The sequence below is a fragment of the Panthera leo genome, chromosome C2, assembly GCF_018350215.1.
Source record: "Panthera leo isolate Ple1 chromosome C2, P.leo_Ple1_pat1.1, whole genome shotgun sequence".
Taxonomy (NCBI): domain Eukaryota; kingdom Metazoa; phylum Chordata; class Mammalia; order Carnivora; family Felidae; genus Panthera; species Panthera leo.
Genome location: NC_056687.1, coordinates 131,617,942 through 131,630,315, shown reverse-complemented (window position 1 = coordinate 131,630,315; position 12,374 = coordinate 131,617,942). Strand labels below are relative to the sequence as shown.

The following is a 12,374-nucleotide window of genomic DNA, read 5'->3' as shown; positions in this document are numbered from 1 at the left end:
GGCTGGTTGTGTCGCTCCCATCAAAATCCCTGCTTCTATCAAGGTGGCCTTCTCTATTTATCTTCTTTCCAAACTCCAACATCAAAATCCCTGCTCCTCTCACGGTGGCCTTCTCTATTCATCTTCTTTCCAAACTCCAACATCAAAATCCCTGCTCCTCTCACAGTGGCCTTCTCTATTTATCTTCTTTCCAAACTCCAGTAACCATCCCCTCCCCTCCTGCTGGCACTAGCCCTATTTCATTGTGCTTTTATGATGCCCCTACACCCACACATTCATCAACAGTTCCTCTGAAGATAAATCCTCAAATCATCCTACGCTGGGTACGCCATCTGATTTCTGCTGGAACCCTGACCGATAAAGAAGGTCAGAGAGGTAGCAGGGGCAGATCCCCATGAGGGGTCTGGCTGTAACCTGGAATGGGAAGGTACTGAGTAGCAGAAAGAACAGTCTTGAAGAAGTAAGGATTAAAGCAGGGAGTTACAAGGATACTGCATTAATAGGGACAAGAGGTTATGGTGGCTGGGATGAGAGAGACTGTGATGGAAACAGCAAAAAGTGGTCAGATTCTGAACATTTTAAGTAGCTATAAAAATCTGAATAAATGTGGTATTTAAAGCATGGGATGAGATCAGTGTAGAAGGGTTAAGGACCAAAGACTGAGCCCTAAGGCGGGTGAGGTAGGGCACGATTTAAAAGTCAGAAGGAAGATAAGGTGGAATCAGAAAGTGATGTCCCTGAAGTCAGGTAAGGGAACTATTTCAGAAAGAGAAAACTATCAACTGACCAATGAGTCAGGTAAGAGGCGAGCAGAGTAATGGCCACCAACAGCAGCAGTATATGAGTCGGACTACGTGTATGAGAAGGGACCGGGGAGAGCCTGCATGCAACACGACCAAGGAGAAGGCATAAGCATAACGAGCTACTATTTATCAAGCACTACATGTGTGCCAGACTGTGTGCTTCACATGTTTTATCTCCAGTTCTTACTAGGAGAATGCTTGGTAAGGGTAGGGAAGGGAAGCTGGCAAGAAACACATCAAGAATTGGCAACAGACAAGGATGAGTCAAGGTTTCTAACTTAGATTTCTAGGAAGGTGGTGGCAAAATATTAACAAAAACATGGGAGAAAGAAAACAAATGAGAGGGGAAACAGTGGCAGACGGTAGGTGATGGTGGTGATTAATGAGGTCATTTTTAAAGATAATAAATAAGAAATGACAGTGAGATAGCAGTGGTGGGAACTTCCATAATCAGAACAAAACAGAATCAAGCATTTGGTTCATACATAACACGAAAACTCTGAGAACATGAGTCGTCGCAGCAGGGTATTATGTACTTTCTTTAAAAATCCCCCAACACCTCAAAGCCAGCCCTCTCCATTTTACCTGCAATCACCCAGGACTGATACAGAGGGTGCATTGAGAGGCGTCTGATTCGAGCCCTGAAGGGGTGACAGTGGCTGGAAATTGGCAACTGGAACCTCATGTCCCAGCAAGCCATGGTACCACTGCTTGTACCTTAAAGGGAAAAAAAAGTCAAAAAGATTACCGTCTAATGCTTAAAGTACATCAAGCTGCATTTATACAAACAACAAATAGCATTAGCTTTGTGTGAATGTATTTTATTCATTCTTCTCATCTATCTGTCAAGCTATCTCCCTGGTGTCAAAGAGCACTTCCTAGTTGTTAAATACAGATGTGAAGTGCTCATCATAATGCTACTAAACGTAAGCTGAAAATGAATGATTATTACACTGGTATTAATTGCCAAAGGCACTCACAAAAAAACCAAAGGTCTAGAGAAGACATAAACTGAATTTGATAGGTCAAAACGTGCAGAATGCCTTAAATCACCGAAGATGTTTTACTGGCATTCAGTGACCACTTAACCAACCCCACAGGGGCTGCAGCTCTGTAGCTATCATCACATTTCCCTGTGCCCTTGTCTCCAAAACATTCTGGAACCAGGTATGGGTATCCAATCACAGCAGACACTGGGGTGGTCAGTACCTGCACATCTGCCCATGACCAACCCCATAGAGAAGCCCCCCCATCCCAAAAGAATAATGCCAACGCTGACACTGAACAGCTGGTCCCGACAGAGGCACACAGCGTCGTCTTGGACTGGTCTCCAATTCTAGCAGAGATACTGGGATCAGAAAAAGACGCAGGACGACAGGGTTCCTCAGTCACCCTGCCCCACTCCAGGACAGTGGCTCCAACAGCCACAGGCTGTGTTGGCTCAAAGTTGATCAGGGTACCTGAGAGCCATCATTGCCATTTACTAATTTGTGCAGTTTCATATCTACTTTTGTGGGCCTGGCGTCACATCCTCCTGCACCTGTGCAGTTTACTCACACAAAAGGCAAACACAATGTATTCCACATAAACTATATATTAAAAAGGAGAGGGCATATACTTAACAATTTCCTAATGTCATTCAGGGAATCTAGAAACCAAAATTCAAGGACAACAGATTATAATTCTTCAGAAAGAGTGCCAAGTGGGAGAAAATAAGATGTGATACATTTTCAAGGGGCAGGTTCAAAGCCCTATGGGGCAAAACGTGAAACTAAAACGGAGGAAAGCAGTCAGCAAGATCACATGGTACACCTTCACCTCCAAGAAAAGGAGGGCAAAGAGGAATAATAAGGCAAGAAACCAGTGCTTAGCTCTTCTCCAGTACCAGGCCCCGTGATGGATGCTTTTACCTCATTAAATCCTCAAAGCAGCCCTTGAATGGATTAGCCCATTTGAAGATGAGGCTCCTGAAACTCAGAGAGTTGTGCGGCGTGCCTGGGGTTATTGGAATTTGAAACGGAGTCTGACCGAACTCAAATGCTCTCATGCATGAACCAAGCCTGCTGCTTCCCTGGCAGGATAACAGAATGCCAGCAAATCTGATCACTATAATGATTATAAAGTAAAGAGGCTCATTTAAGAACAAAGAGAAAAAGGAAATGTGCATGCGTTGAGATACTGCTATCACTCTTTCAAATCTGATTTTTAATGGAAAAAAATTAAATTTCAAAAGATTATAACATAATAACCATTCAAAAAAGGAGATGGGAAAAAATTACCAGTGCGGAAAAAGGAAAAAAACTTTCACAAGAAGGCAATTCCAGACCTTAGTGGCATTCACAACCCAGTCAATGACTTCAAAGTCAGCTCACCAATGCAGAGCCAACACTGGTGGATGTCCACAGCAAAGGAAGTGATGAGGCCTGACTTCAGATCGTGCTTCAGAGTCCATGCATTGCTTGAAGACCGGAGGTCCCAACCAACGAGAGAGCCATTCACAGTGGCATAGGCCAGAACAGACTGTGCCCCAGAGTTGAAGTGATGCATATCCACGACACAGCCATCATCCTTCTGGTCTAGCATTCTAAAGAAATACACAAAGCAAAAGGCAAAAACTTTTCCAGTCACTGAAAACATAACACCGGCCTCCATTTAAGATGAATTTATTCTAAGCATAGTCAAGAAATAACTCTGATCCATCAAGCCAATGATGCCTGAGGCATTTTTTAATGTATGTTTATTTTTGAGACAGAGACAGAGCATGAGCAGGGCAGAGAGAATGGGAGACACAGAATCCGAAGCAGGCTCCAGGCCCTGAGCTGTCAGCACAAGGCCCGATGCGGGGCTCTAACTCACAGACTGTGAGATCATGACCTGAGCCCAGATTGGACGCTCAAACGACTGAGCCACCCAGGCGCCCCGAGGCATTTTTAAAAATAACTTCGGGGGGCGCCTGGGTGGCGCAGTCGGTTAAGCGTCCGACTTCAGCCAGGTCACGATCTCGCGGTCCGTGAGTTCGAGCCCCGCGTCAGGCTCTGGGCTGATGGCTCGGAGCCTGGAGCCTGCTTCCGATTCTGTGTCTCCCTCTCTCTCTGCCCCTCCCCCGTTCATGCTCTGTCTCTCTCTGTCCCAAAAATAAATAAAAAAACGTTGAAAAAAAAAAAAAAAATTTAAAAAAAAAAAAAATAACTTCGGACTTACAGAAGAGTTGCAAAAATAGTACAGAAAATTCCTGTGTATCCTTCACCCATTTTCCCCTCGTGTTAATACCTTACATAACCTCAGAACATTTATCGAAACTAAGAAATTAATCTTAGTACAATACTAGTAAAATACAGAACATATTCGGATTTTTATTAGTTTCCACTTGTGTCCTTTTACTGTTCTGGGATCCAAAACAAGATACCACATGGCATTGAGTTGTCATGTCTTTTTCAATCTGACCTTCAGTCTTTATCTTTCATGATTCTGATATTTTTGAAGACTATAGGTTATGTTATAGAGTGTTGCTCCATTTGAGTTTGCCTCATGTGTTCTCACAAACAGACTCAGTTTATACCTTATTGGGAAGGAGACCATGAAATAACATCCTTCTCAGTGCACGTATGAGCAAGTACCTGATATTAATTAGTTAATTAATAGTACCTTGATCATTTGACTAAGGTACTATCTGCCAGGATTCTCCACCATAAAATTATTTTCCATCTATAACTACTCAATCTTTAAAAAAAATACTTCTGAGACAGTGTAAAAATCCTGTTTCTGCTTAAAATTTTGTCCACACATTTTAGGATCCATTGATAGACCATATCTATGGTGTTCTAATGGTGACTATGTCCCTCATTCCTTCTATACTTATTGATTAGAATTTTTCTATAAAGAACTGTCATTTCTTTCCCATTATTTATTTACTTATTTATTATCAGTATGGGCTCATACACATTTATTTTATCCTGTGAGCTGTAACCCAATACTGTTGTTATCTGCTTTGTTGTTCAAGTTGTTCCAACTCTGGCCACAGGAAACTCTCTCAGGTTGGTCCCAATGCCCTTTCAATGTGCTTTTTTGAACCAATTCCTAACTTTCTGGCAGCACAAGATTCATCCTGCGTATTCACTGCCCCAGCTCTGGGCAACCAGTTCTGCAAGGAACCCTGGTTCCTTTTATGGAAAAATAGTATTTAAAAACCAAGGTCTGCGTGCTAAGTGCTCACTGCTATGGGGACGTGTCCCTGCTCCAGTCTCTTAATATGTATACTATACCTCATACCAACATGCATATGTGTACTTCTATATCTTTTTATGTGTATGTGTACATATGTATACAAACACACACACACACATGCATATACATATATCATGAGTTCATACTCACACTGAATCCAGATTGATATCTACCCAGCACCAGAGTTCATTCTAGCCATCTCCCTTTTCTTATTTATAACCTTAGTATACAACTAAGTAGGTTTGGAATTGATAAAACACACTCCTGTGAAAGCCAACTAGAACACAGTGTCTGAGTTCAGTTCCTTCGGTCATTAGCCTTGCGGTATCCAACTGAACCACTTTTTCCAAAGATATTAGGTTGGCTCCTTTATTGCCCACAGTCTTCACTGTGACTATAGGATTCATCTGTATACAATGAGATTGATTTATCATAGACAGCATTCTACCTTTCCTCCTATATTGGGTTGACTTTTTTTTTTTTTTATAACTTACATACAATAAAATTCACTCTTTGTGATACAGAGTTCTGTGCATAATGACAAATGCATAGCCATGTACCTTCTACCACAGAACCACAGAGAACAAGTCCACAGGCCAAAAATTATCTTGTGCAGGCCCCTTTGTAGTCAGCTCCTACCCCATTCCCAACCTGTGACTACTACTAATCTCATTTCTTCCCTATAATTTTATGGTTTCCAGAATATCACAAAAAGTTGGAAACATACAAAAAATAGCCTTTTGGGTCTGACTTCTTTCATTAGCAAAAAGGATTTAGGATGCATTGGTTATTGCATGATTCCATAATTTATTCCTTTCATTACTGATAATATCAAATTCCTTTTTTTTTTTTTTTTTTAATGTACTGTTCCATTATATGGGTGTATCTATTTTTTCAAGCTGAGGCATTTTTAAGCTAAAAAGAATATAATAAACACACTGGCCAGCCTCCCTGATCGGTACATATCAGGCTTTTGCAGCATACACTATTTTAGTTTTATCTCTTGGATCGGGAGTCAGCAAACATTTTCTGTAATGAGCCAAATAGTAAATATTTTAGGCTTCGCAAGTCACATATCTCTACTGCATATTTATTTTTTTTTTTACAATCTTTTGAAAATGCAAAAAGTATTCTTAGCTATGGGCCATACTGCAGGCTACAGTTTGCTGACCTCTGTGTCTTAGATAAACAACTTAAACATTCTAATACTTCCGCTGGAGGGATGATGAAAAGTCCAAATGCCAAATAAAATGTGAAAAGGTGCTATAAATCCTAATTATTAAAAGTCATGACAACAGATCTGACTGAATGAAGCAAACCAAAGGGAAAAAAAAAAAAAAAAAAGATTCATGGCTAGGTTTCTTTGGAGCAACTGCTGCCAGGCAGACTGAAATCTAAACATTCTGGCACAGTCTCCCAATCTGTGTCGTCCATGTTTGCTCAGGGTTAAGACAGTAACATTCACAGTGAAAAGTGCTGTTGGCTGAGTGGCACCTGTGGAAGGAGTGCGCATGTCTCTGTGTGTGTCCTGCCAGCACAGTCATCACACAACACAATCTGCCAACAGCTCTTTGTTAATTTACATGGATCTCACTAGGTACACTGCTGTACAGCCATCCTCTGCTGAAACAGTTTTAAAGAAAACTGGCAGGTGGTTGTTTAGTTAAAGACAATATATAATATGTCCTAGACGAGAGCTGCCCACATCTGTTTGGTGAATGTGTTAAAAATAATACACATTTTTAAGTGCAAAGGCAAAACAAAATTATAAGCAAACAATAACACAATAAAGTCCTAGATGATCCAACATACATCCTTTTCTTCTTCAGCTACCCAATGGCCATACCTTACAATCCACTTACCTGTATGAACCTGCTCATTCTGCTTTCTTCCTGTGAGATCCACCCCCCCTGCCTGCCACGCCCTTCTCAACCACCCTGCTTTGGCTGGCTAACTCACATCTGGTCTCACCTCCTCCAGGCCTTGTTCCCTACCCCTGCAAGCTGGCTCCAGCTGTCCCTGTAACACTGGCACATGATCACACTGCAAGTAAAATCATCTGTTAACTGTTCTGTCTCTTCCATTAGACTGTAGTGTCTTAGAGAGCATAACATATCTTATTTGTATTTGTAATCCTTAGTGCGTAGCACCTACTCGTCAGTTGAAAATCTGTTCTGCTTTATCTTTAAAATCACTTACCTTGTATGTGTTTAATCTGTGGGCAACTACAATTTGTAAGAAGTGAGGAAGTTCTTAAGTAAAACCAGCCAGTATTTTGTTTTCAAATGATAAGCAAGTCAGTGCTGACTAAAAGCAGCACTCCATTTCCCATCAACATCAGACAATTTAATGCCAAGTAAAGATGCTGACAACGTTTGCGTTTTCTTTGATGAAGAACATTCACATTCTAAAAATCAGCCAGCCAGACTCGTGCTTTTCATAGTTGAAACAGAAGATGTAGCCAATAATTAGGTTATTCAAACAGATTCCAGCCTGGGATGAGCCGCAAGTTCAAAGTTGCCCTTCTGACCTTTTGACAGAAAGTAAGACATGCAGACACCGTTTTCTGAAATTAACTACATGTGACAGATTTGGGCTGGAAACACAGTTTTATTTATTTCATGTGCTTAAAAAAAAAAAGGTAGTACTATCTAATAGGTCCTCAGTTGATCCAAACTACACTGGCAAGGTAGGGTTAAATTACCCTAGTGCATTAAATGCAGTTTAAAAAAACACAAAAGATCGATACCTGCTTTGCAGAGGTTGAATCTTAGGAGACTTTGGCAGCTTAGAAGCTTCAATTGCAAGAAGCTGGACGGCACCATTGTCAGCCGCAATGGCTAAGTAGTGGGACCCCTGGCAGAATGTAAGTGTCTTGACACGTCCTCCAATTCGGCTGTATGTAAGAATAGATCTGCACAAAAGAAAACAGATTACATTTCTGCAAGGGCCACAAGAGCATTTATTAATGCTGATATTAAATAAATATCCACATGGCTATCAGCCAACGAAAGTACTACTTTGAGGTCTGTTTCACCTCCTTGCTCTCATAACTGAAGAATCCCTCTCAAAAACACTGGCACAAAATCACCTTTTCTTCTCATATTTTTAAATGGCCATCCCCACACACTTCCCTCTTATCACATAAGGCCCGCCCATCCTCCTCTCACTCTGGAGCTCCCATACTTGACTGTCCTCATCTAGTTCTCCTGCCACTCTTGCAATACCTTAAACCCTATTCTTGTACCCTTCAGTAATTCTGTAATTCCTAGGATGCAGCCTGACACAGCAGGAAATGGCTTTGGGATCAAAGACCTGAATTCCTCTTCTTACTACCCATAAGACTTGGTCAAGCCACTTCCCTGCTCTGTGTCTCAGTTTACTCATCCACAAAACAGGACTGCCCTATCTTTTCTACTTGGAACACAGTGAAGCTCAAATAATATATAAATCATAAAACACTCATAAATGTAAAATATTGTAATATTCAGTTTCTCCCACACACGTGCTGACCTCTCAAGCTGTCTACTCTCTTTTCTCAAATTCACTGCCAAACTTCTTGAATACATCATTTACACAGGGTGTTTCCCACTATCACCAATTCCTTCCTTCAGTACCTCAGTACCCGCTTCATAAGGCGCATATACCTACCTCTAAGGGGCCATACTCCTAAAAGATCACAAGCCCCTAATTCATCAAATGTATTCATCTCTGTCTTTTCTATTTCATTTTATAATACAAGCTAATACATATTACAAAAAAATTATTAAAATACAGAAAAGAGGCACCTGGGTGGCTCCGTCAGTAAAGCGTCCAACTCTTGGTTTCGGTGCAGGTCATGATCTCATGATTCATGAGATCAAGCCCCGCATCAGGCTCTGTGCTGACAGTGCGGAGCCTGCTTAGGATTCTTTCTCCATTTCTCTGCCCTTTCCCCACACTTTTTTTCTCTCTCTCTCTCAAAATAAATTTTTTTTTAAATACAAAAAAGAATACAGAAAAGTAAAAACATAATTCTACCACTCAGAGAGAGGCACTACTAACCTTTTGTTATATATCCTTTTAAAGGGTTTTTTTTCTATGCATACTACAATATATTCATATTTGCTTCTTAAATAAATATGGAATATGTTGTATTTTTTTATTAATCTCTAGTTCACTTTTTCTTATTCACAGCTTTGTTGTGAGAAAATACCATAAAGTATAATATTTGAAAGTAAATAATTCAGTGATTTTCATATATTAACAGAATTCTGCAGATGATCAGTATCTAATTCTGCAACATTTTCATCATTCCTAAGGAAATCCACATCACACCCATCAGCATTCACTCCTCATTTTCCTCTCCCACCAGCCCCTGGAAACAAATTTGCTTAAATTTGCTATGAGTTTGCCTATTCTGGAGATTCCATATGAATGTAGTCCTATATTACATGGCCTTTCATATCTGGCTTCTTTCACTTAACATAGTGTTTTCAAGGTTCACCCATTCCTTTTTACAGCCAACTATTATTCCGTTGTATGGAATACCATATTTTGTGTATCCATTATCAGCTGATGAACATTTGTGTTGTTTCTGCCTTTTACCTACTATGAATAATGCTCCTATAAACATTTCCACATAAATGTCTGGACATACTTCTCAAACATAGTGCCTACAGGACCCCAACCGGTATGGTAGATGAGTAAAGAGAGCCAAGGACTAGCTGGGAGAGAAAAAAATTCCAGCATTACTCAGTCTCTTGCATTTGCTTGCTTGCTTGCTCTCTCTCCCTCTTTTTTGATACTGAGATATAATTTACCCATCATAAAATTCACTCTTTTAAGACTGACAGTATAGTCACTAAGTTTTATAACTGTTACCATTATCTAATCCCCAAAAAACCCCATACGTATCAGCAGTCATTCCCCATCCTCTATACCCCAGCTCCTGGCAACTGTAAACCATCCGTGACTTACAATTTTTTTACTTTATGATGGTGTGAAAGCAACAGGCATTCAGATGAAACCATACTTCAAACTTTGAATTTGATCTTTTTCTTGCTAGTGACATGCAATACGATTTTCTCATGATGCTGACCAGTGGCAGGAAAGCCACAACTCCCAGGCTGCCAGGTGACCATGAGGGTAAAAAAACCAATATACTCGGGCACCTGGGTGGCTCAGTCAGTTGAGCATCTGACTCTTGATTTCAGCTCAGCTCATGGTCTCATGGTTCATGGGATCGAGCCCTGCAATGGGCTCTGCGATGATGACACTAATCCTGCTTGGGATTCTCTCTCTCCTCTCTCTCTGCCCCTCTCCACCTCAAAATAAACAAACATTAAAAAAGACCTGATACACTTACAACCATTATGAACCCCTACAACCGTTCTGTTGGTCTTTCAGTATTCAATAAATTACATGAGATTATTCAACACGGTATTATCAAATAGGCTTTATGTTAAAATGATTTTGCCTAACTGTAGGCTAATGTAAGTGTTCTAATTCTAAGCACATTTAAGGTATGTGAGGCTAAGCTACGATATTTGGCAGGTTAGGTATATTGAATGCATTTTTGACTTATGATATTTTCAAGTTATGATGGCTTTATCAGAACATGACCCCATCATAAACTGAGGAAGGTCTGTACTAATCTTTCTGTCTCTGTGGATTTGCCTAAATTTGCCAAAATTTCATTTAAGTCGAATCATACAATACGCTAGCTGACCTGTGGATCAGGCTTCTTTCCCTTAGCATAATGTTTTTGCAAGGTTATCCATGTTGTGGCATGTGCCAGCATTTCATTCCTTTTTATGGCTAAATAATACTCCATTGTATGGATACGCCACATTTATTCATTCAACAGCTTATAGACATTGTGGCTTGCACTTTTTGGCCATTATGAATAATGCTGCTGCAAACATGTATGTTCAAATTTTCATGTGAACAAGTGTTTTCAACTCTCTTGGGTTTATGCCTACGAGTGGAATTGAGGGGTCATTAGGTAACTCTATGCTTAACGTTTGAGGAACTGTCAAACTGATTTCCAGTTACCTCACCATTTTACATTCCTACCAATAATGTATGAAGGTACCAATTTCTCCACATCCTCTCCAGCACTTGTTATTGTCTTTGATTATAGCCCTTCTAGAGGGTGTGAAGTGGCATCTCACTGTGGTTCTGTTTTGCATTTCCCTAGTGACTAATCATGTGGAGCAGCTTTCTGTATACTTATGGGTCCTAACTGGAGAAACATCTATTTGAATCCTTTATTTTTTAATTGTCCTTTTATTGTTGAGTTAAAAGAGTTCTTTGTATTTTCTCTGTATTTATATTTACAAGTATTTCTCTCATTCTGTGGTTTGTCTTTTACTTTCTTGACAGTGTCCTTTGAAGCACAAATGTTTGTAATTTTGATGAAGTCTCTTTTTTTTTATTTTGGTCACGTGTGCTTTTGAAGTCATTTTTTAGAAACTCCTGCCTAATCTAAGGTCATGAATAGTTACATGCATATATTTTACAGATTAGCTCTTATATTTAGGTCTATGATCCCTTTTGAAAAATTCACGGAAATTCATCCTTTTGCATATGGATAACCAGAACCATTTGTTCATGCTATTCTTTCCTCCATAGAACTGTCCTGGCATCCTTGACAAAAAACAATGATCATAAATGTATTTTTGCAGGTCAGTTCTGTTCCACTGATTTTTATATTTATCTTTATGTAATACTATCCTGACTAATGTAGCTTTGTAGCAAATCTCCAAGTCTGAGTTTTCCAACTTGGTTCTTTCAAGAGTATTTTGGCTATTTAAATCATCTGCATTACTTTATGAATTTTAGAATCAGGGTGTCAATTTCTGCAAAAAGTAAAAAAAAAAAAAAAAGACAACTGAAAATTTCACAGGGATTGCATTGAATCTGTAGGTCAATTTGGGGAGGATTGCTATCTTAATGTTAAGTATCCCATTATTCCATTAAATGAACATAGGCTGTCTTTCCATTTATTTAGATCTTCTATAATTTCTTTCAGTGATGTTTTATGGTCTTCAGTATACTATAGTTTTCAGTACTTTTTTGATAAATTTATTCCTATTCTTTTTGATGCTATTGTAAACGGAATTCTTTTCTTAATTTCACCTTTGGATCAATCATTGTTAGCACAAAGAAATGCAGTTGGTTTTTGTATATACAAATACAGCATCATCTTGTATTTTGCAACTTTGCTGAACTCATTTGTTCTATTAAGTTTTTCTTTTTATTGCTTAAGATGGTCTATAAACAAGATTATGCTGTCCGCAAATCGAGATAGTTTTACTTTTTCCTTTCCAATCTGTATGCTTTTCATTTCTTTTCCTTATCTAA

At 39.5% G+C, this 12,374-nt stretch overlaps 1 protein-coding gene across 6 annotated transcripts in view; it reads right to left on the bottom strand.

Annotated features, from left to right (window-relative positions):
• Positions 1-12,374, bottom strand: part of PIK3R4 (phosphoinositide-3-kinase regulatory subunit 4) — a 201,913-nt gene that overhangs the window by 4,027 nt on the left and 185,512 nt on the right. For all 6 annotated transcript variants that reach the window (XM_042954473.1, XM_042954474.1, XM_042954476.1 and 3 more), the window contains 3 exons: positions 7,777-7,941; positions 3,176-3,387; positions 1,389-1,520 (listed from right to left, as the gene is read on the bottom strand). In XM_042954473.1, coding sequence (XP_042810407.1) covers positions 1,389-1,520; positions 3,176-3,387; positions 7,777-7,941 — 509 coding nt within the window. The remainder of the gene's footprint in view (positions 1-1,388; positions 1,521-3,175; positions 3,388-7,776; positions 7,942-12,374) is intronic.